The 24,786-nt window shown below is 29.0% G+C and overlaps 1 protein-coding gene across 7 annotated transcripts in view; it reads left to right on the top strand.

Moving 5' to 3' along the window:
• LOC143144863 (antichymotrypsin-2) overlaps nucleotides 1-24,786 on the top strand; it is a 31,801-nt gene that overhangs the window by 1,552 nt on the left and 5,463 nt on the right. For 3 of the 7 annotated variants that reach the window (XR_012991546.1, XM_076307717.1, XM_076307718.1), the window contains exons 2-8: nucleotides 832-971; nucleotides 11,739-11,860; nucleotides 11,963-12,145; nucleotides 12,256-12,466; nucleotides 12,652-12,866; nucleotides 12,974-13,159; nucleotides 13,257-13,392. Coding sequence is in view for 6 of the 7 variants with exons in the window: in XM_076307717.1 (XP_076163832.1) it covers nucleotides 832-971; nucleotides 11,739-11,860; nucleotides 11,963-12,145; nucleotides 12,256-12,466; nucleotides 12,652-12,866; nucleotides 12,974-13,159; nucleotides 13,257-13,392 (1,193 nt within the window). In the remaining variant the exon portion in view is untranslated. Of the gene's footprint in view, nucleotides 1-831; nucleotides 972-11,738; nucleotides 11,861-11,962; nucleotides 12,146-12,255; nucleotides 12,467-12,651; nucleotides 12,867-12,973; nucleotides 13,160-13,256; nucleotides 13,393-14,808; nucleotides 15,170-19,996; nucleotides 20,268-22,839; nucleotides 23,228-24,786 lie in introns of those variants that run through there. The other 4 variants (XM_076307719.1, XM_076307720.1, XM_076307721.1 and 1 more) reach the window with 4 other exon arrangements.

Below are 24,786 nucleotides of genomic sequence, written 5' to 3' on the forward strand. Positions count from 1 at the left end.
TATTTATTGAATGTGTACCATTGCGCCATCTAGTGTTATAGTTAACAGTTAGAAGTTTGCTGTGACAGTGCAACAGCTGCATTTGGTGTGCCATATTTCCATCAGATGATAAAAATCAGTTTAATCAGATGTATACACAGTTTAAGTAGCGAATAAACAAAATAGTAGCTAAAATAACTGACAACGTTTATGACGAAGAAAGTGTATATTCAAAATATTTTGATACACCTCTTGTGCCTTTATTTTTCAAGTCATTTCGAAGTTTTGGACATACATATTTTTATTAATTTGCCATTATATCAACATCTCTGTTTTTTTTTTTTTTTTTACTTCAGTAATAATGTAATATTAAATTTGGGAATAAATTTAAAAGAAAAATGTTATATCAGAGTGACGTATAGAAAGTCAAATTTGAAATTTATTAGTCATGTGATAACGGCATAAGATATGAATGTAAAATTCCAGAAAAAAGATTAATTACAAAGAACATATAATCTTTCGACATTTTTCCAAAGATAATATTTTAAAATTAAAAAGATAACATGTATCACAAATTTTTACTTATGTTCTGTATAATCAACATCAACGCCTCTGGCGATTAATAAATATATTTCTTCCCCGAAGAAAAGGAAAAAATAAAATGTTCGTCGGTAATACCGGTATCATTGATATTCTTTTGTTTGTATTGAATTTCGGTCCAATGATCAGCAATTTTCATTAATCGAAGACCAATCGGATTTGAAATTCGCGTTATTTCGTTTTGTACGACCATACAGTCAATAGAATGTGCGCTTCGTGATTGGTTGCTCTCTCATCACCGATTCTTGGTAGGTCTGTTCTTTCTACTATTGGGATTTCCCTGGTGCTCTTTGTCATGCTTTTATATCGGTTCGGTAGCTTCTTCTTGCAGTCTACGTTTAACTTTCGAAGAGGATTAACCGGTAGAAGGACAGGACCTAACATGTGCATACGTGAGTAACTCGTGTGTATATACCACAATGACAGGTTATCATGATAGGCTTTGCTTTAAATTAAACTTAACGGGTTACTCGTTTTAACGGGTTATAAAACTTGTCAGACTTCTTCTTCTGAAATTTCTTGTAACAATTGTTAATTGAAATTTGAAGTCTTTCGCAAATAGTATATGCATGTTGAACACTTTGCTCATATCGCGATGACTAAATTAATTTAATGTATAAATTAAGAATTCAATTAATATATTATTTTCCTATTATCTCTGATGTTTTGGTATGACTCAAATTCTCCTTTTCTGATGTGTCCTTAAGTGATAGTGGCTTTCTCTGATGTTGAAGTTTCAACGACACGACACTATATGTAAATAATGAAATTCTATGTATTTGTGACTTTGTAAATAAATTATATTACTTCCTAATGAAATGAAATTACAACGAAAATATTTAGTTGCAAATATGGATCTATATAATTTGTAGTATTAAATTCTTCTTGATCAGAAGGAAATGTTTCAAAAATATTCATTTTGTCAATAGTCAGTTTGAACGTATCTTGTACACTGGTTTATTTTTATAATCGATCAAGAATTTCGTCCCCGTTCAATTATATTCGTTTTCTCTTATTTACTCTGAATAAATATTTGTAACTATATTCAGGACCGTGACAATACGTGTTCTTGGGCGTCATGTTATGGGTAAAAAAAGTTAAATTAATTATTCTATCAAATTTCCGAACACATAGTTCACAAAAACAATTTTTATTTATTTCGTTTTTTTCTTCAAAAATTCGAGATTAAAATTGATTTACAATGCAATGTGAAGTATATGTATGTATATCTCTACTACAAAACAAAAGTACTTAACATGGACTTAATTACATCATTGACCTACTGGTAATATCGAAATTATAAATATCGAAGATTGGAAGACACATCTTAATACTTTTTTGGTACAGTAAATTCACTACTGTTAACGTAGTTACACATTATTTTTTATAACTTTATGAAAGATCTTGTATTGTTAAAAATTGAATTTTGATTATAAAAATAAATCGCGAAACATATTGCGTCTTCATACATGTATAATACAAATGATATTGAAATAAGTATATAAGAAATTTGTCTCGTAGATATAGTCAATGTACTACAATATACATAGAACCTTTTTGGGACTTAAGTGACAGTCAGTACAAACATTGATAAATATAATTAATAAAATGTCAATAATGGCATTCATATAGTGTAATAAAATTTGTACTTTAACATTTCAATTCTACAATTTCGACTTTTTACTTTTTTCTTTTTTGATCACCACCGATTTAATTTTACCAAAAAGGGCTCTAAAGAGATGAAACATTTAAAATAGAAATTTTTAGACGTTTCTTTTTGACTATTTTTGGCACCTCTCTCGTTTCTTATAATACAAATCGGAATACATAATAAACTCTTAATGTTATTGTACTAAAGTGAATGTATTCAGAGATAGTTTAAAAATGTAACTACATTGAAAAAGTAACTAAACAATTCATTACGTAGAGTATACATATAAAATAAAAATATTCCTATTTGATCACGTCATAACACGCAACAAAACTAACAAGAGACAAATTACGTTTCACTATTTCCACAATAAATCTTTTTACAGTAAATGCTGCTATATTACTGTCCATTATTCCAGTATTTAAGAATACATATTTGTCCAAGATAACATTGTTTCAGATGTTAAAAAATGTTACATCTCTACAAGTACTAGGCCATTTATTTAACGAATATTCCTGATTACATGTATCATCAAACGCATTGAAAACAACAAGACTATTATACCACTTGTTCGCGCTTTAATGGGTTTTCCCCAATGAGACAGAGAACGTGTGAATTATATACATATATGTTGTATGTATGTACTTTCTGAGAAGTCCTCGGCTTCTCTCATCGCGTTACTTACATATTTCGAAGTTCTTATACATACAGTACCGAACAAAAGTATTGGTACAGCATTGGTAAATCAGAAAGGAAGGACAATATTCTGTTAAATTTCGTTTTAAAATACTTTCTTGAGCCTCTAAATTGCTTCAAAATATTTAAACATACGCGTTTATCCATTGTATTGTCATTAAATGCCTATCCAAGTTCAAAGGAACTCATGCATCCCCATACTAATATATCATCACTCCCTTGTTTAACAGTTGGCATTGTTAACTCGATTTTGAATTCAAAAATTAAGGATTCAAAAATATTATATTTAGTTTCATTCAAGAAAAGTATTTTATCCCAAATAAGTACGTTTCCGCAAACTTTAATGTTTTTTGTTTTATTAATTTTATTAATCAATGATTTCTTTCTACCTTGTCTTAAATTGTATCCAGCATTTTTAAGAATCCTCCGGATAACTGTAGGGTATGTCTCTACATTATTTTCATTTTTTGTTTGTGCCGCTATTTCTGTAGAGATAACTGTAAGATTTCTTTTTACTATCTTGTTAATCTTCCTTTCATCACTTTTCATTTGTTAACTTTTATCTGTTAACTGTTTCACGGAAAATTTGTTACATTTTCTTTGTCAGTAAAGTGTTTAATTATACTTTATACCGTAAATCGATTTCTGTTTACTATTTTGGTTATTGTAGAATACGAATTTCCTTCTTTTGATAATGTCAGTACAAGTTTCCTTTCTGAAATTATCGTTTTTCGTATTTTTCGACTCATTATTATTATTTACATTTTATTAAAAGCGAATTTTGTAACAATCTATGACAAATGGATATTCAATTAAATCTCGGGACCTGCCTGATTATAACAGTCATGCCAACATTGTAAGTATTTACACGAATGATTTATAGAAATATTAAATTTGTAAGTGTGCAAATACTTTTGTTTCGATAAAAATGGCTTACTGTGTACATTTTCTATTATTATTAATTACGTAATTGTTTGATTTTTCTGACTTTTTGTACACATAATTTAAAGACTTAAGGCAGAACTTTGATTTTATTATAAAATACAACCAGTGCCAATACTTTTATTCGACACTGTACATCTTTTCCTTACTGGAAATTCTGACAGGAAATCATTTTTTCTTGTGTTATTTTTTTATGAAAAAAAAAAACAATTAATACATAGTACAATGAAATCATAATTGTAATATTTAGCTATAATACGTGTAGAAATTGTTAGCGACAGAAAAACATTAGCACGATTATTATTGATTTACCATTTGTTATTGTTGATGAGACAATCACAAAAAATGTTGTACATACAGAGACCTTTTTGGACCAAATGAAGATTAAAACGTGGACTAAATGCCATAGTTACGCTTCACTTTTGTTATTGAGAACCACTTATCCCAGCTTTTAAAACCAACATAAATAATGATTATTTCGGTAACGAAGCAAAATAAACTTACAGTGTACGAATGTATATGAGTTTAATACAACGCAGGATAAACCGAGATAAACAGTATTTGTGTTGGTTTCAAGAACAAGGACAAGTGGTTCCCAATGACAAAGGTAAACCTTGTGCATGACATTCAGTCCACGTTTCGGTGGACTCATTTGGTACGAAATAAATCTATAGAGTATATGACATTTTGTGTTTAGAATGATTTGCCGAACTTGTGGGCGAAGTTTGTCGAAACTCATCGGAAAATTGATGTGTAAATTATTTTATATCTAATTACTAGTCTTCATACTCTTTTAATATATATTGTATGATAAATAATAGATAATCTATTTATATTTCATACTTGAAATTGAATAAATGTATCGTTTACAAAATTATAAATAAGAATTTCATTTGTAAATGACCAAATATTTTAATGTATATATATAAATAATTTATGTAATTTAATTTATAAATACGTTATCTATAATTTTTTATTTACTATATAATCAAAGGATACGAAAACTAGTAGTTAAGTATAGTTTAATATTTTATTAATACAATAATAGATTGTTTAATTATTAATCATTACAACAGAAACTTATTTTATTTACATTGTTTCATTTAAGGTGGTATTATATTACAAATATTCTTGCCCATCTTTGAAGAAGTTCAATGAAAAATTATTTTCCATTTGATATTATTTCAATTGTAAATTAATATATTTATTTGCTATTTTATCAGGGTGCGCTTATCGGTTAATTTAGTTTCTATTATCACTCTTCGTCACAAATCGAACTATCTTTTACGCAATACATATTATGAAAGCGATTTATTCAAAATCGTAACATCTGCCATATTTATCAAGTAGTTATACTAAATATAATTAAATTTTTATATTTAATATTATTATTCAGAATAATACAAACAGGATGTTGTAAATATTAATACCTGTTAGTTAAATTGTTTACATCGCTATTTGAATACTTTCACTTATCTACAGTAATTATGTTATTTTAAGTAGTATATATATATATATATATATATATATATATATATATATACTTTAAGTGAAGCATTGTTTCTTCAAATATCTTAAAGAACAGAGTTTCAAATAAAAGTTATACATATTTTTACGTAAAATTAAGCAAATGGATAATATATGCATTTAAATGAAAATAAATTTATCAAGATTTACAATTTATCCTTATTTTTACCTGATTTTTCCATATTGGTTTTTATTAATAATTTCCCGCATTCATTCGTCTGTATCTTAACCTTTTACTAACAACAATCCTCAGATCTACAATTTTAAAACTATGGAGTTTTACACAATAAATTTATAACATGTCAATACATTGTTTTTACATAATTTTGATGCACGTTTATTATGTTATATGCATTTATTATGCGTTTATCGTAATTAATGATTCGAATAGTATTCTATTTGTGCAAAAGTATTGTGTGAGTGAAGATATATTGACATTGTAACAAAAGTGAGACGTGAAAACAGTAGCGTACCTACTTAAGTACCCGCTGTCAAGAATCAAAAAATAAATTCGGTATGTTGTTTGGATACTAGACACCAATTTCCGTGACACATCGTAAATAAATGAAAAATTTAAAAATATATTACACATGTTTGACTGTTTGTGTAGATAACTAACTGTTGTTTATGAAATATTTGATAACGAAGGTAGAGTTCACCGGCTGATGTGATATGCACGTATACAAGATGTCACGTTTAAGTTGTCATAACAAAATATCTCATAGATAACTAATTAGAAAAAGAGAGTTGGAACAGATCTTTTATGATTTTGAGAGGAGATTTAAATGGCATTATTAGTTTCTTATTGCATAGACGTTTTCAAAATAATTTTGAGGTCAACTTTTTTGTATCATAAACCATTATTTTTTATTTTAGAATCCTATTTTACGTAAAAATATGCATAACTTTTGTTTGAAATATTTTTGCGTAAAACCTTTAGTTTTTAAGATATTCAGAGAAACGTTTACAAATTTGTTACAGTAGTATATTAATTTTTCACATTTATTACATTAATATATTATTACATTATTAAGAATGCAGTGTGCTTGTTTGACACAAGAACGTCGTATTAAATGTTCAAATGATTACTGCACAAATAATGAAATTTCTTTCTTGATACTTTAACAGGCAAGTGTGATTCTTTCATTTATATTTTCTGAAATGGTAAATGGATCTTAATGTCCCTTTTCTATAAGGTAATTTCATGAGAAATAATTTGGCACAGTTAGATCAGGTAACTTCGACGGTCAGGGAACTGGAGAAAAAAGTTCTTATTGATTTATATTTAATCTCTAACTTACTTGGATTTTTTTCTTTTTGGTGAAAACACTTTGTATGGGTGAAAGTCATGACGCTTTAAAAATCGCTGAACACTCGTTCGAGAAATTTTATAACTGTGAGAAATTGAACGGATACTGACATTTGGGTTGTGAGCAAAAGCAGGTAAACACACGAACTTCATTATTTCCACCCGAAGCTGTTTTTTGTCGTGCGACACCTTTCAGGATAACGTAAAGCGTACAAATAATAGCCTCATCGATATTTCGTTTCGATTCATCATAAATAAAAATCATTTCAATTTTGTCTACAACCGATAAACATGTTTAACTCACAATAAAGTAATAACTGCGTAAATGTAGCTATCGATGCAACATTTCCTAAACTTCATTTTTGATCCATAGCTCTTCGATCAGATACGCGCTATCAATATCTATGTTTACATACAAGTGAATAGGTTTCTGCAAAATCAAAACAAACACTAGATACAGACATTGCATTATTTAGGAAAATAGTTATAATAAAAAAAAGAAAAGTTGATGTCGAAATGATCTTGAAAACCATCACTCATTGAAAAATTAATAGCATCTTTTGAATTCTGTCTCAAAATTATAAAAGGCATATTTCACTTTTTTTCTTTTAATTAGCATGTATGAAATATTTTGTTGTGCCAACTTAAGTGGACCCTTTCCCCCAGCCCCACACATACACATTTTCGAAACATGTTAAACGATACCATTGCTGGTTACAAGCTATCAAATATGTTATTCCCTACTAACAACCTGTCGTGTTTTTAGTTTTGCCTTTCATGCTTTCAAAGAAAGATTCTTCTTTAAAAAATTATATGCCAAATAGCTTGCTTCTCGCAATGCTTGTTCACCTTGAATCGCCCAGGCCTCAAGGCTTTGCCACACGATCATCAATTTTGTTACCGACACAAAATGGTTCAAAACAAAAAATCTTAATCAAAATTCCTGCGAATACAATATGTCACTGAAATCAATCTGACAGTACTAAAAGATATTAAAAACAAAATTTCCAAAAATTCAATTTATTTTGTTGTTTCAAGAATTTATTCCCCGCGTATATCGATAAATAATTCAATAAAGTGGAGAAAAAACTCGATTTTTACTTTTATATTCATTTTAATAATATCCAGAATAAAATATATTGAACACATCAAGAGTTACGTTAGAATTATCTTTTCCATTTTCATCATCGATAACATCGATTTTTCGTTTCTTTAAAAGTTATTGTATTGTCAATAAATGTAAATAAGGACTCGAATTTCTAATACATCTAACGAAAAAAACATGATTTTGATCGAGATAGTCATCTTACATATTTTTTCAACCATCTACTAGAAATATATTATTAATGAATTTAAGTATATGTAATACAGTATCATTATACATATTAATTACAGAGCCATTGTACAGTGTGAACAGCGCGAGATGTGTGTATCCGAATACACGTAATTTTACTCAAATCCCTATCATGAGCGAATCTTTGGAGCAAAATTGATATAAATTCATAAAAAATAATAGCAACTAATTTTTTTATAGCATGTAAAAACATCCGGAGCTAACAATTTCCACTAAAATGAAAACCGGACTTGATCGGATGCACAAGTAATTTCTGTGCAAACGTTTACATTACGTAATACCGTAGATAAAATAATAAACGTATGCGGAATTTTGAAGGAACAATGTTGTATAGGATGTATGGATATAATTACGTTTATACTAGTGCTCATTATTTCCCAACTATTGGAGTTCAGTATAGAATGAGCGAGCATTCTTTAAAAGAAAGAAGTGGCTAATGTTAATTATATGTATTTCCCAGCTTTCAAACAAAATGATCGGGGTCTTCGTCTATAGTTGCTTTGTAACGTCGCATCAATAATAACATTGACATTGAAATTCGTGTAAAAAGGCCTTTAAAATTTTAGAACTCAAAAATCATCACTCCAGTCGATCATATCCTATTGACATCCTACACTCAAGGACATTATCATCTTGGCTTCCTACAATTTGCACGATATAATTATATTTGTTTCATCCACTATACTCAGTGAAAAAATATAATGTAATAGTGTGCACGGAACAAATATAGCGATATACTTGAAGGACATTCTAATACTTTTCTCACAAAAAAGTTGTTTCCTACCATAAAAGTTTGCTTAATGGATATATATATATACATACTTCTAATTTCTTTTTGTTATGGAATTTTGTATTTTGAATGATACGACGGCAATACTATATACGCTCAGACTATTAAAGATTTAGCTTTCGAAAAGGATTTCTCCAAATCGACCCTGAACTGTTGACAACCTACATATGTACATTCAAGGGCAGTATCGTCGACGCTCCTTATAATTTGTACGAGATTGCTATACATATTTGTTCCATACACTATACTTGAAGCACGCTTCAGTGATATGTAAAACGCTAACCCTGAAAGGGTGCAGAAGACGGATTGTATTTTGCGTCATACAGAGCTGCGCATATATTTCTAGGTTCTTATTTCCAGAAAATATGCAAAACATGTCTAGAATCTTGACTCTCGACCCTCGTTCTTTATCGTCTTCAACCCCTACAGTAAAAGATCTAATGTATAATTATGAAAGAATAGTTTCTAGAAAAATGTCGTTAAAGTATAAATTTGAAAACTTTTACAATGGTGCTCAGGGAAAGTTTTACGAAATTGGCAACGTGTTGGCATACTTACTAATCGTAAACTCTAAATTTGAATTCGGTTTGGAATAGTTTTGTTTTCATTATACCCTACTTAAATTTATAATAAAATTATTGTAAAAGATAAGGATCACCAGTTATCGTAAACCCAGGTTTGGTAGAAAATTTGTTTTCTGAACTGGTTGATTAAAATTTTATTAACAAAACTGATGTAAATAAAAAAGTTTTATCGATGTATTAATATTATGTATTTAATTCGAGTTCGGATCGTGTTATATTGTTTGGCTGCCGATCTCTTTTGACGCATTAAGGGGAATCCCTCTCATTGGTTGGACAATAGGCAGTCACACCACAGATTATGTCTTGCAATTATTCAATTTTTACTGCATGTGTTTTAGTGCGGACTATAGAAGCATGAAACGTACTCTAGCATGCTACTGAAATGCCCGTGAAGGCCTGACCTTAGGAAAAATGAACCGGCGTAACCGAAGTGTGACGTTCGGTTAATTCCTAAGCGAATGATAAATATTTCGATTAAAAGAAAAATTATATTTCATGAAAGTCACGGTAGCACTATTAGTGTTAGCATTAGTTAGTAATACTTTAAATTAAGTGTTAAATTAGTAGTGTACAATAGTTATTAGTAATAACCAAACAATTAATAATAACTGGCCGCAAAAAGTGCAACATTGTTAGTAAATATTTTGTAATATTCAGGAATAGTCCTAATATACATTCTGCAATTGGAAGCTGTTCTACCACAATAACGTTATATATGTATATACATACATAAATACTAAATTCTGACATTATTGATATGATATTAATTATACGTTTAAATTGTAAGAAAATTATAGACAATAGATAAGGTTTAAAATTGATAAATGAATTAATAAATAATCAGGTATCACTGATTTATTATTAATACGTAATCGATATATTATATACAATAACCGTTATGGAATCGTATTATATAGATTCCAGATTATATATATATTATATAGACCTATTATATTATATAGATCTATTATATAGACCTATATAATAACACTTTTAATCGCAATTGTTTCAAAATTATTTCTGATCTTATAACTTTTAAGATCCGGTTCTGATATCATAAATGTTTTCAATCCCTAGTTTTAAGACGACCTAACCTCTAAGAATTTTATTAATTGTAATCTATTTGAATCATTCCTAAAGAACTTTCTATCATGTATAACCGATTATCAATAGAAAAATAGAGAAGCTTTAGTTTGTTTAGTATCTGCCACATCAATACGTGTACAGTACCACTTTGAATTTAAATCAATCGGTTTTTAAATCAATCTACTAGTTGTTCAAGTCGATGGTCATTCGGGTTAAAGAAACATAGACAGTAATTGGGGTGATTCCACATTTTAAGTCCTAACGTAGATTTAATCTGAAAGCAAGATTTGACTCGTATGATTACCAGATTAGATTTGTTGTATTATCGTCGTTATTTTCATTACTTGGGGAGTGCCCCAATGGAACTAGTAAACCGTGAAATACGTCACGAGTCAGTTGTTATTTTGTAAAAGTATTTAAAGTGGTTTAATAAAAACTGAAATTCTTTAATTTTTAGTTGTATACTTATGAAAATATTTGTAACAAATTAATGAAAATTTTTTGATGATCATAAGACGAAACATGATGTGATTTAGATAATTTTAATATGATCAGTTGACTGTATGTACCACTCACACCTGAAATCTTATTCGTTTACCTAAAATTTTTACTTTGCATGTGCACATACTGATTGATTTGTTATGAAACGATTAAAAAATTGACAGTTTTAATTAATTTCTGATTAAAAATGGGCACAACAGACAAAAAATGTATGCGTATATCATTTATTCGTATTTTCTCGGATTTATTCTTACATGCTATTCTTTTTGCCAACTACTAGCAAGAATCAAAGATGACCGACTCATGCATACTGTATATATTTATACGTTGTAAGATTGTCATGTATTTCTAGTGACAATCATACAACATTATTGTATTACTGTATTATTTGAGTTTATTATATCTCTTCTACCTACAATTCTTTACGTTAAATAACTATCACAAAATGTTAAAAATAGTATTATTTAATGTCGTTAAATTGTTTTAACGACACAATATAATCTTGTGCATAAGAAATCCAAGATTATTTAGTATATCAATATATACATTTATAGAAATGATATAATATTGAAATTTATAATTTTTATTAAATTTTGTTATCTTGATTTTTATAAAATACATAAATACCTTTTCAATTTGAATATATTTAATGCTAATATTTTTTTTTACAGAAAATTAAACATTTTATACAATCATATTTCATAAATAAACATTTTCAGTTACAGGATATTTTCTGGTAGCGTGCCTTATACCGATAACAATGGCAACACAGATAGACAAGGATCAAGCACTCCAGGCCGTTTCACAAGGCACAAATCAATTTTCATCGTCATTACTTCAGGTAAGGGAAAGTAATAACAATATAGGAAGGTTTTAAGTAAGATAATTATGAATTTGAATCACTGAAAATGAACAAGTTATGCAAAAGAAATTTTTTTTTTAGGCTGTGGTAGAAGACTATCCAAGGTATCTTGTAATGTCTCCTATTAGTGCAGCTATTGTGCTTGCTATGGCTGCCTATGGTTCACGTGGAGAAACAGAAAACCAATTTAAACAAGTTCTTCATCTGCCATCTTCAGAAAGTCTTGGTACATCAGGTTATCAAGCACTTATCGATACTCTCAATGTAAATATTAATTTTTACTCTGTTTGCTTCAAACTTCTACTACATTTCCTTTTTCTGCAAATAAATTTAATTTCTCGTTACATTATATTGGTTTACATGTTTTATTATAGAATATCAAGGAAAATAAACTTAAACTTGCAAACAAAGTCTTTATGGCTGAACAATTTTCTATAAAACCAACTTATCAGCAACTGACAGAAAATTACTTTCATTCTGTTACTCAATCAGTAAACTTTGCCAAATCTGTTGAAGCTGCAAACACCATCAACACATGGGTTAAACAAAATACAAATAATCTCATTGATAACATTGTTACTTCTGGTTAGTAAATTTACATACTAATTTTTCGAGATTTAAAAATAATTATATTACATTTTCTATCTACAATTATATTGTAGAGAGTAGAAAATACTTCGAAATAATGAATTATAATATGCAATAAATAAATATATTACAGAAATAGCTTAAGCAACTATAAATTCATTAATTATATTTTTCTTAAACAGGTGATTTAAATGGCGACACAGCATTAGTACTTGTTAATGCAATTTATTTTAAGGGTCAGTGGAAAAATAAATTCAACCCTGAATTGACTAAGAATATGCCGTTCCATATTAATGAAAATACAGTAAATAATGTTCCTACTATGTACAGACAAGGTTCCTACAAGTATGGTGAACTTCCACACTTGAATGCAAAATTTATTGAAATACCATATCAGGTAATTTTTTAAATAAATCAATATTGTTTAAAAAGAACTTTTTAATTAAAGGTATAATATACAGAAGAAATTTACAAGTTGTAAAGATAAGTAAACCAATTTTACAGGGAAATGAATTGAGTATGATCATAATTCTTCCAAATGAAATTAATGGTTTGTCAGAAGTTGAAAAAAAATTACAAGATACAAGTATGACCGACATCCTAAATCAGGGATTTGAACGCGAAGTGGAATTATATTTACCAAAATTCAAGATTGAAAATAAAATAGATCTCAACAGTTATCTACAAAAGGTATAGATTTTAATAATAAGTATAGATTAAGATTTTAAAATATAATTAAATAAAAATAGATATTTCTTGTCATATTTCTAATTTTTATCTTATTTAGTTGGGTTTAACTGACATGTTTACCAGCCGTGCTAATTTTTCTGGTATTGCTGATGCCAACTTGGTTATTAGCAAAGTTGTGCAAAAGGCATTTATTGAAGTGAATGAAGAAGGTAGTGAGGCTGCTGCTGCCACTGGTAAGTCATTGAACTTTTCTTTTGCAAAATTTATGTTGGAAATTAAGCAAAGTATTAATAACACAGAAGTATAAAATTCAGATTTTATAGATTTTGTTAGAGAATAAACATGTATAACAATCTAGAATCTGCAACATTTAAAAGTGGTCATATATTTATCACTAGTGCTATTACTGACAAAATTTTTCTAGTGATTATTCCATTTGATTTACTTTAAATTTATTTTTTTTAATCATATAAGAAGATTATGAAATTTCAAGTACATGTACAATGAAGCTTCTGTCAAATTTGTTTCACTGTGAAGTTCTTTACATCTGTGTTGATCATTTATTTCTGCCTACTGTTCACTTTCAATTAAAGTGCTTCACTGGTAATAATTTAGTAGACATGTCAATTAATAACTGAATTAATATTTTGCTTGATTTCATTTTTTCCTTTATTTATATCTTCTTTTGCTTTTAAGAAGTGCAGAGAAATTGATCAAACATTTAATATTTGACTGCATAACCTTCATAATTCTTATAATTTTCATTTTCTCTGAACATCTATATGTGTGTGCAAATTCAATAAATTATGAAATGTCTTCACATTTAGTTAATAATGTGCAAATGCTTCCTTGTGTCTAGTTTGCTGCATTATGTAATATTCTGTATCTTTGCATGTCTTTTTTATATTAGTCCATGTTGCATAGTGTACTAATTGTTCACTTTAGTGAAATGTAACACATGCATGTTACGAATAAAGTAACTAAATGGGTATAATTTATTATATATAATGAATAAAAAATCATTAGAACAAATTATCATGTAGATTTGTTTTTGTATGCAATAGGCCAAATTTATTACATAGTAGTAGTATATAGAAGAAGGCAATATGGTCTGTATAGTTTAATTATTATTAGGTATTTATAGTAATTTAACTACCTTATACATTTAATGTGTACAATTAACCAGAAATCTTAGAAATTGTCATAATTTTTAACAAAACTGATAAAAGAAGGAAATGGAAAAAGAGAGAGGAAACCGAAATAGAATAGAAAAAGAATCAGTTCATTTTTTAAGTACATTTTACACTTTTACAAGATATGACAACATAATTCTCTTCAATGGCCGAATCATTAATCCAGAGATAATCGCATAATTTTTTCAATTGTATTACGCATTTTGTTTCTAATAATTGATTATTATATTATTATTTTAGGAATCATACATAAAATTAACTTTTTCACTCTTTTTCCTTCTCTTACTTTTATATTGTAATTTTTTATATGGTTATATTTCCTGCATTAAGTATTATTTGTTCTGCAATATAATTAGTTAGGTCTGTTAATTAGTATATTTATAGGTCTAATTGTTTTCTTATGATTTTTGCCCTCGTAACTCAGGCGAGTAATTCACTGTTAATTGCTTGTGGCAGGTCTCAGTGTAAGGCCTCTTTCCGGCTTTTGGTCACCGGCGAAGCCCATTGAGTTCCGCATCAATCGACCATTCCTGTTGGTCGTAAAACACGGTCATATAATCGTGTTCTTAGCAAATGTTATATAGTAGCGTCCCGTTTCTCCATTTTATATGAAAAGAATATAATCAATTTCGATTTTGTACAATACGATTTTTTACCGTACTACGATTAAATTGAGAGAGATTTGGAATTTTAAAAACCATTTCCCTCGCTCTCTACTTCTAGAATTGTAGAAATGATATTAGAGGTGATAATATACATACCTCACGTGCACTAACTTGCCAATTACTGTCAATTTTAATATAAGTTGTTTGACTGATTCGACTGATTTGAATAAATATATTTTTCCATATTGAAAAGTTGTCATCACTCATGTTGCATTTCATTAAGCGTTTAAAACATTCCATCACTATTAAATTGATCAATTACATTTATGTATGAGTATTTCATAAGAAGATAGATGAAGGGAGGAAAATGAAAGATATAGATACTGTGAACAAAAAAATGTTAGTTTGGATAATTTTATTGACTTTCCCTGCGATTTAATTTTTATTGATATTAAGCATCATAATTTTTATCTTTGTCTCTTTCCTTTAAAGATTTTCACCTTTTATTTTAACAAACGCATTTGACACGACGAAGTCTTGAACTTCTGCATTTAAATTCAATCTACATGCTTGAATAATTAATTTTTTTTTTATATTAGGGTAATTTCAATAGTTGCAAATTCGAAATTATAAAAATAGAAATCAAACTCTGTATATTTGGCGCAGTATTCATATTATGAATAAATATTTCAACAGGGTTCGACCTATTTTTATAGCATAAAATTATAGTGTGCCATGTTACTTTCTTGTAGAATTGAGGGGATCGTTTCATCATATGTAATTAGTTGTGAGATTTTGTAGTTTCATGATAAGTAGGCGTTTTTTTTTTTGTACATTTTATAATCAAACAACAAGATAAAATTCTTTTGAGTTCATATACAGGTAGGTCTCGATTAATGCGAGTAATAGATTCCAAAAGTTGATTGTATTATTCGAAATCGCACTATTTAAATTCTTGAAATACAGCAAAAGTTTTTAATTTAAAGAAAATACATACACGATACAAAATTTTAAACGTACCTTTCTGTATGTATTTTATTAAATTATTATGACACGAACATGTTTATTGTTTTTTAAAGTATTTTAACTGTGTCGATTGTACTTTCTTTTCTTTTTTCATATCTTCGCATACTCTGTTCTATTCTCTATTAACTTGCACACTGCGATGCACAATGTGAATTTCTTTTCTTGTTCTTCGAATTATCGCCGTTACACTCTTCGCATTCATATTGTTTATCAAGATGTAAGAAATCATCATTGGACAATCCTTTCTCGTGTGAATTGAGTTCCCCGATATCGTTATTTTCTAAGTTCTCGAATTCTAGTTCTCTTCCCATACCTGTTTCTTTTACTAAAATATTTTCTTCAAGTTTACTATTGTTAGTACAAGTCAAAATATTATTTTATACACCACGTATATCATTTGCACTTCATCGTCCCGCAACAAAATGGAAGAACTGTTTCTACAGTTAAATCGAAAAAAAGAAGTCTTACGAATTTCTTATTAACTGAATTTTTGTTCGCATTAAACGTGACCTAGTATCGTTTCATAATTCGCACTAAATTGAATATCGCACTCATTGAAGTATTATTAATCAAGTACTGTACTTCTATTAAATTTATAATTTTAATGAGATAACTAAAATATGTATAGAATATGTGATATTTGATAAATAATATAGTATTTTACGACACTTTCTTTGTCTTCTTTTTTGTTGGCAAATGATTTTCATATAATTTTTAATAAATATCCAATATATATTATTCATGTAAGATTCAGTAAGTAAAATATTATGACAAACTTCTTACAACTGATAAATTTATAAATCATAATAATAAATATATTTACAAATCGTGTTTGCAAATTCTATGCAAATGTAAAACGTACTGAATGGAAAATTAAATATAAATAGAATAATCTGTAAGTATTTATACCGTACAGACAGTCTAATATTTTTTTTTTTTTCGTATCAAAGCTTCAGAATATATTCTATGATTAAAAATAAAGAAAAAATGTTATGTAAAAATGATTAAAAAATTACCAAGTTTAAGTTTATCTACAATCATTACTATTTATATTTCAGTATACTTCTGAGAGAATTCTAATTTAACACTCATTAACAATTTAAATGGTTTCCTTACTCTGAATAGTTCATTAATTTTGGGATTTTATATATATCTAATAAGAATGTTAAGTGTATACCTTCCGACTCACACCTCTTGTCGTTGTTACCACTCTTTGCTTTTGTTAATTTCTATTAATATGCTCCGACATATTTTCTCACAATTTGTTTAAGACAAATCGTTTGAATTTGTTTTCTATTTCGTTTAAAATGCCATAATTATATCAAGTACAACTGATCGCTGAAGGCCATTGAAAAATAGGCTATCCTTGCTACACCATTTGGTTCTTCCTCCTGGTTTCGTTTCTTCGAACAAACATGCAATTATTGTGAGAAGAAAGAAAAATTAGACTCGAATTAAAAGAAACATGGCACCATAAGTAAGGCAAATTTTGAGTGTTGAGTAATTTTCACTTGTTAGTCGTAGGCTTTACGAAGGTTGGTTAAAACGTTTCATTCAATACAACTCGTAATTCCTTCTAAAACTAATTTTTGTTTTCCTCACGTACATTGACTTTCGATTAGTAGAATGTGCATCATGAATCTTGTTCTGCCATTTAAGAGTTGGTAGGTGGTCGTAAATTCTATTCTAATGTTTGGACCATTTCTACGATTATTAATATTTTCCAAAAATCTTACGCTACATTTTAGATAATAGTTTCTAGTTTATGAATCAACAACATTTTTTATTTCAAACGTCCCAGTTCTTGTCAACTGTGGCGGGCAACGAACAATGTTTCAATAGGAGGGTTCTGGGAATAGCGAATAATTTCGCCATTTTGTACGATTTTTACTTTCGCAAAATTGTAAAATGAAGCTGACAGTTATATTTATATTCTCTGAAAAAGACTATATTTTTCATGTAATAACTATTTAGAGAAAAAATTCGCAAAATTTACCCATTTCTTGGGTAAGTCATTGGTAAGTTTTGGTCACGTCTCAAAATGGTATCCTCCCTTAAGGTGGCAGGTTTTAGAATGTTATATTTTATCCAAAAAATTTGTCCAAAAAATATGAAAAATTAAAGTTTCGCGTCAGAAAAGTAGAAATGAACCTAACTCGGATCCAAGAAGCACAGCCTTGTAGCTAGAAGACGCTACACTGCTGGAAAAAATCCTATTTAGCGACTCGTGCTCAATAAGGATATATTGAACAATTTGAACCAGATGAGCAATACGCTCTCTGTCTCTCAAATATGGAGATGGAGATATAGAGCGATAGGTACTGTGGAAAAGAAAACATACTTACAAATTGAGCGACAGCTCACATAAGATTCTTACAGTGGAAGAACATTGGTCTAGTCTTCTCTTCTATCAGATGTCCTTATAATAGGTTGCAGAATAAATTTTGTCGTTCGATAAAAAATGGAACTATTAGATTCGTCGTTTTGTTTTTCTAAAGATGATACTACTGTCTGATGAACATGTGTGAAGTTTTATGTAGATCTGTCGACTCGTTCGTATATTTACAGTTGTTCAAAGTTGAAGTGTCATAGTATTTTTTTTTTAACGGAAAAAACGACAAAACTTATTGAACAATCAAGTAAATTCGGTATTCCCTTTCGTCATGTACATAAATTAATTCGTTATATTATATAACTCTATAGAAACGACGGTTCCTAGATCACCTTATATCCCGTTTATTAAGAAAGAAAATTAAAAAAGAATTACTTAATCGTAACATTGCGATATAATATACATTGAAATGTTTAAATATATAAATTTCGATTAATGTAATGACGAGCTATAGGAATTAAATGATGGTACAATTGTTTACATTTTCAAACGGTTCTTTTTTTCCTAACTCCAAGTTATTTTACAATTGTCCAATAAGGACATTCGGTAAATTATTTTGACGTTTTTTGATTAATAACACGTAGATGCTTCCTTAATAGTGGACATTTATATAACGATCCATTTTAAATGATTGTAATAAATTACAACTTAATCTTTTAATATTTAACTACGTTTAATACATTCTAAATTTACTTGCTTACTGTAAATATTATTTCTAAAGGGAAGTTTGAGACAATTATGCAAATAAATTTATAATTCATCCGTGATATTGCACAGTAAAAAATAACTGCATCAAATGCGGTTAAGTAATAAAAGATTGTATTTATTTTAAAAATAACCATTACTATGTAATAATTATGTAGTTTCGTTGCTTGTGTTGTAATCTTTGAAAATGTAAAAAATTTGTTACTGTTTCTTTTTTATAGCTCGTTGCTATATCAGTCAAAATTGGTGTACATATGTAATTACGATGCAAGTATTTAAATGAAAAATAAGTAATTACGTTATGTTCACGTAAATATCGAAATGAGATGCCTGTCGAAATTTAATACACGATAATAATTTTTTGTGTTTTATTACCTTTAGTTTTGACTGCATATAGTGTAAACTTCAAGATAAAAAATCAAGGTTATCGATCTTCAAAACAATATGTTGCGTGTATCGAAGTGACAACCACTAATTTGATATAAAATGTGGTATATTTTTCGTGACATCTTTACGAATATATGTCAGTATATCGGCGAAATTTTTCCGATGAAAATTTGTGCAAACATGATTTTATTCAATAGCGAGTGTAAATATGAAAGTTATTTGAAATTTGTACGGCCTCCCTCATAATTCGATTATGATAATCGAGTTTTGATGGGCGCAGAACGTGGTGTTACATTGGTGTTTGGTGAATAGATTAATCTTCCATGTAGTTTGTCGAAAAAGTTCATTTAAAAAAGATATCCCACTGTCCGCTGCAAAGTCGATAACGTAAAGCATCGTGCAATTGCTTTCTCTGTATATCATTAATTAATTTCATAGTTGTTAAAATACTATTTAATTAATTTAGATACTTTCTAAAAGAATTTATTTATTCTGTAGACATATATATTTAATATGTGTTTATTTGTAGACCAATTTGCAGTTATGGCTATACCAGGTCTTCCGCCAGATCTACCTTTAGTCTTCAAAGTTGACAAACCTTTTCACTTTGTAATTCAGTATAATACGCTTCAGCTCTTTACTGGAGTAATATCAAATCTTTAATTCAAATTAAACGCCATTAATAAAATTCTAGTTACGCTCAACTTGAATGAAATGTTTGAAACAAGAAGTTGTTCTCAAGTTTTATATTTGTACGTATATTTTAAGATTATCAAATAAATATATCTTTCGACATGAAATTGTTACTCGTGTACGTGTACCCTTTTATTTTTATGTGACCACTGAATTTTACGATTTACGACTGACTTTTCCATTCTTCGATATGAAAATGCGAGATGGCGCACGCAATTGTTTCAGGTTGTAATTCGGTTATCGGAACAATTAGAGAAGATTGTCGAAACAAGAAAATGAGTGATTCAAAGTATTTGATCTATGGGGAAAAAGGAATTCACTGTTCCACTTATAATAAAAAGACAGTTCTAAAACGGTAGTACTCTTTGAATCACTCACTTGAAAATTGTTTACACCCAATATACACGGTGATTCATACTGTATATTGAATGCAAACAATTTTCACGTCAAAATTGATTTAAAAAACCTATTACAAAATTCATCCTAACAAAATTGTGGGATTGTCCTGAACACAGTTAATACATTGTGCGTCCCACATTATGAATCATATATGTACCGCAAGGAGGGCAATGCTTTTAATGTATTCCTCATTGCCATTAATTCGTATTTAAAGGGTGGTCGGGCCTCGAAATCTTAAAAAAGAAAACATTATTGAAACTTTGACATATTCCAATATCTACAAGCTTTTCGCGTATTCTGAATTCCAATTGATTGAAATCAATTATCCCCTACATATTTCTGTTACCCTGCCACCTACATGCCTCCGAGATTCGTTATTATTTTTGATATAGGTCCATCGTGACAAGAAGGCGAACGAGTGTTTTCATCCTTACTCTAATTTTCAGCCTACTACGTCCCCTACTATCGCGCGCATTGTCGCTATTGGCCGAGACCAGTGAAGAAGATGGACAGTGGCCAACAGCGACAATACACACGATGGTAGGGGAAGTAGTAGACCGTAAACTAGAGTGGGAATAGAAACACTTGTTTGCCTTCTTATCGTGAACGGACAGTGTATATATATAGTGGCCCGAAATAGTATTCGAATAATATATTATATATTATAAGGAAATTCTGCTAACCTACAAGTCTGATTTTAATGAGAGTTTGTGTGCGTGTAAAGTACACTGGGCTGCACATGACAATTTTTTGTCGACACAAAATGTTCTCGAGAGTATGAAATCAAGACCTGAAAATTGAACAGTTCTTTATCTTTTTAATACAATTTTTTGGGGGATTTTTTTCACAGTTGAACGATAGAGCACTAAAAATTGAACATTTTTTATTGAAAATTCTTGACTCTGAACATCTTTCAAAGAAAATTTTTATTGTATCTCGCACGATTATGAAGTTATAACGAAAATGAAAGTCGTTGCAAGCTCTCCAATCATCTGAAATCGGCTGAAATCAGTTTTTATAGTGATATTTTCTCTTCAATTTTTCAAATACAATTTTGTAGTAGTACGAAATAGAACAAAATTTTTCATATGAAAAATGTTCACCTCTTAGTGCTTTATCATTCTTTTGCAAAAAAAAAGGTCCAAAAAAAGTTGCATTAAAATAATTAAACCAAAAATTAAAACCGAATCAGTTCGAATCAATTTTTTCGGGCCACTATTTGTTTTTGAAAATTGCTGGAACGTTTGATCAGTCTTGAAATTCGTTTACCGTCGTTTTAAGGTCCAAAAAATATTATCAATCGTTCCATGATGATGAATATGATTCGTGATTTAAAAACAAACCATTTCGGGTATACCATCTTTTGGGTAGAAATTTTGCAATGTGACATTCCTTCCTTTTGTAAAGAGTCCCTCAGCAGCCACTGTTAGTCGTGATATACTTACATATGTATTGGTCTTTGCTTATTGTAATGCATCTAACACTTGTCTATACAGTCATATTGCTTGATCAAAACTGACGAAAATTATATGTGTTACGAAATTCTTGAAACAAGTTGTTAATAGCACGTTGTTTGTAAGTATTTGAAATCAAAGCTTTTTTGCTCTTTTGTAGAATATAAAAGAATTTTTTCCAAAATATATTTCTTATAACATTACTAATAGTTTACTGCAATACAGAATATTTGTAAATTGAAGTTTGGTTTGTCCATAAGTACACGATCATACAAGATCTTTGGTTTCGGAGAAACTGATTATTTTGTTTATTTAATAACTTATAAAGCTGGAATATAATTTTACTGAATTTTAAATTTGTTTCTATTGGATTTGTTTTTTTTTCCTTCAAAATGTTTATACCAATGTAGTGTAATTCGTGAGTGTCAACATGCAAACTTTACAATCAAATTTTTAATTTATTACAATTTTTTTTTAAATTTCTTATACTTCCTTTTCATTGATGTTAGATCTTCTCCCCTTCCCTCCCAATTTCTTTACCGATCATTGCAACTTTTCGAATTCAGTATATCCATAACACTCGTGTCGAATATGTATTTTTCTTTACATCCTATTCAACATTCTTGTCTTTTTTCAATGTATACAAATATATTTTAAAGTTTATTTATATATTCCTAGTTTTACGTAGATTATGTTTGAGTATCGATATATATTAACATTACTCTCGTGTGTTGTTTCGCGTAATATATAAATGACGAATTAACTAGAGACAGTGTTGTCAGAAGTCCAATTAGAATTAGAACGGTCATCCTGCAATTTGTTCCAGGATTACTAATCGAAGCACGCTGTATGGTGTTCAGGATGGCGGTGATGATTGATCGTCCCTTTTTATATAGTATCAATCTAGTTGTGAATCGAAACACTGAAGATGTTGTACCATTATTTATTGGACATGTTACAGAACCGAAGTCTACATAAATTTATAATCATTATTTTTGTTCTCCTAATACCTAGAATAGTATTGATATCACATCTAGTCCACATTGGCCAAAGATTCAAATAATAACATTAAAAGAAAACATTCTTGTGGAAGGAGTCAAATATTTTAGTGCCATATATCTGAGCATATATATGTATATTATAGAACATATCACTATATAATGTGTAATGCATATAAAATGTAAAAATAAATAATTGCAACATATTGAAACCTATATTTATGAAAACTAATTTATTTTAAACGACTTGTTTTTCATTTTATATCTTATACACGTGTATACTATTTTGGAATTTATACTATTATTTATTCAAATTAATCATGTTTACATTACATACATAAATTATGCCTCAAAATATTACATTTGTAATAATTTTATAGTATAATAAGTAATATTTAAAACAGTGTACCAAAGTATAAATCATTGATGTCCAGCACAGAGGCTCTCAAGTGCCTGCTTGCCTTCCTAATCTTTCTTTCAAGTGTGTTTTTATTATCAAGAATACCGTGTAACGATAAGAAGAGACCATGATAAATTCTAACGTACACATAAGTGATACCTACGTATACGAGGGACGAATGTGACCAACAGTAATCCAATAACTATCATTTCCCAGGAATATTTTCTTATTCGCATTTTATTTATTTGTGAATCGGCTAACAGAAGTAACAATTTACTATCATTCATTTCATACACACTCAACTACGTCTCTGTACTATTTTTTTTTTTTTTTTTGACATGGGGAATATCTGAATATCTGATAGTTACTGTCAGTCATGTACATATTGGAAAAACAAAAAAAGACGAACCAGGATACTTACAATAGTTTGAAACTCAAGTATCCTGTGGTACAAACCACTCTGGATCAACTGGTAAAATGGAAATAAATTCCATGATAGAAATGTTTTCCAGATCTGAGAAAGAGTTTAGTGTAAAATACACGAATTATATCGATGATAACGATTCCAAAACATTCGAAGCCATTGATTTACAACCATACAGCGAAAATCAAACAGTAAGAAAGATTGAATGTGTGGCTCATGTAGAAAAAAGGATGGGTACACGACTTAAGAATATTAAGGAAAAGGAAAAACTTGAAGGACACGGTCAATTAACAGATAGACTGATTCAAAAATTGACGAAATTCTACGGATTTGCAATTAGAAGACATCCGGATTCTGTGAATGAGATAAAAAAAACTGTTAAGTACTTACTATCACATATGTTCAATAAAAATCTACAACACCAGTATTGTTCATCAAGAGCTGTAAAGCCGGTGCAAGTGACAAGTTGCAGAAGCGACAAGAAAACTTCATGAATTTGAGTACCAACATGCCTTTTCAAAATATATTCGAGATCATTCCTTGCCAATTTCTGAAGATTTATCTAGGGATAATCTATTAGAAAGATATTTCGGTGAATTTACACAAAATTGAAACGAAAGCTTTAATGCAACTATCTCGTGGCTGACGCCTAAACATCTCCACTGTAGTTCAAAAACGGTTGAAATTGCATTCCATTTGAAATTGCAGTATTTAATGAGGAATTTTATGCAGACCTTAAAGTAATTGGACATTGTGATTGGGAAAAATTGCAAAACATTTGCCTATTCTCACAACGAGATACAACTTAAGAAAGCAGAGATATAATTTAAAGAGGACGAAAGAAGCTCGCACGGCACGAAGAGAAGAAAAAACAAAGCAGCAGGACTATTACGAAGGAAAGAAAGATTTGCTGTATGATACAGGTATAGCAGACTAAAATTTAAACCGCCT

The sequence above is a fragment of the Ptiloglossa arizonensis genome, chromosome 3 (genome assembly GCF_051014685.1).
Source record: "Ptiloglossa arizonensis isolate GNS036 chromosome 3, iyPtiAriz1_principal, whole genome shotgun sequence".
In the NCBI taxonomy this organism is placed as follows: Eukaryota; Metazoa; Arthropoda; class Insecta; order Hymenoptera; family Colletidae; genus Ptiloglossa; species Ptiloglossa arizonensis.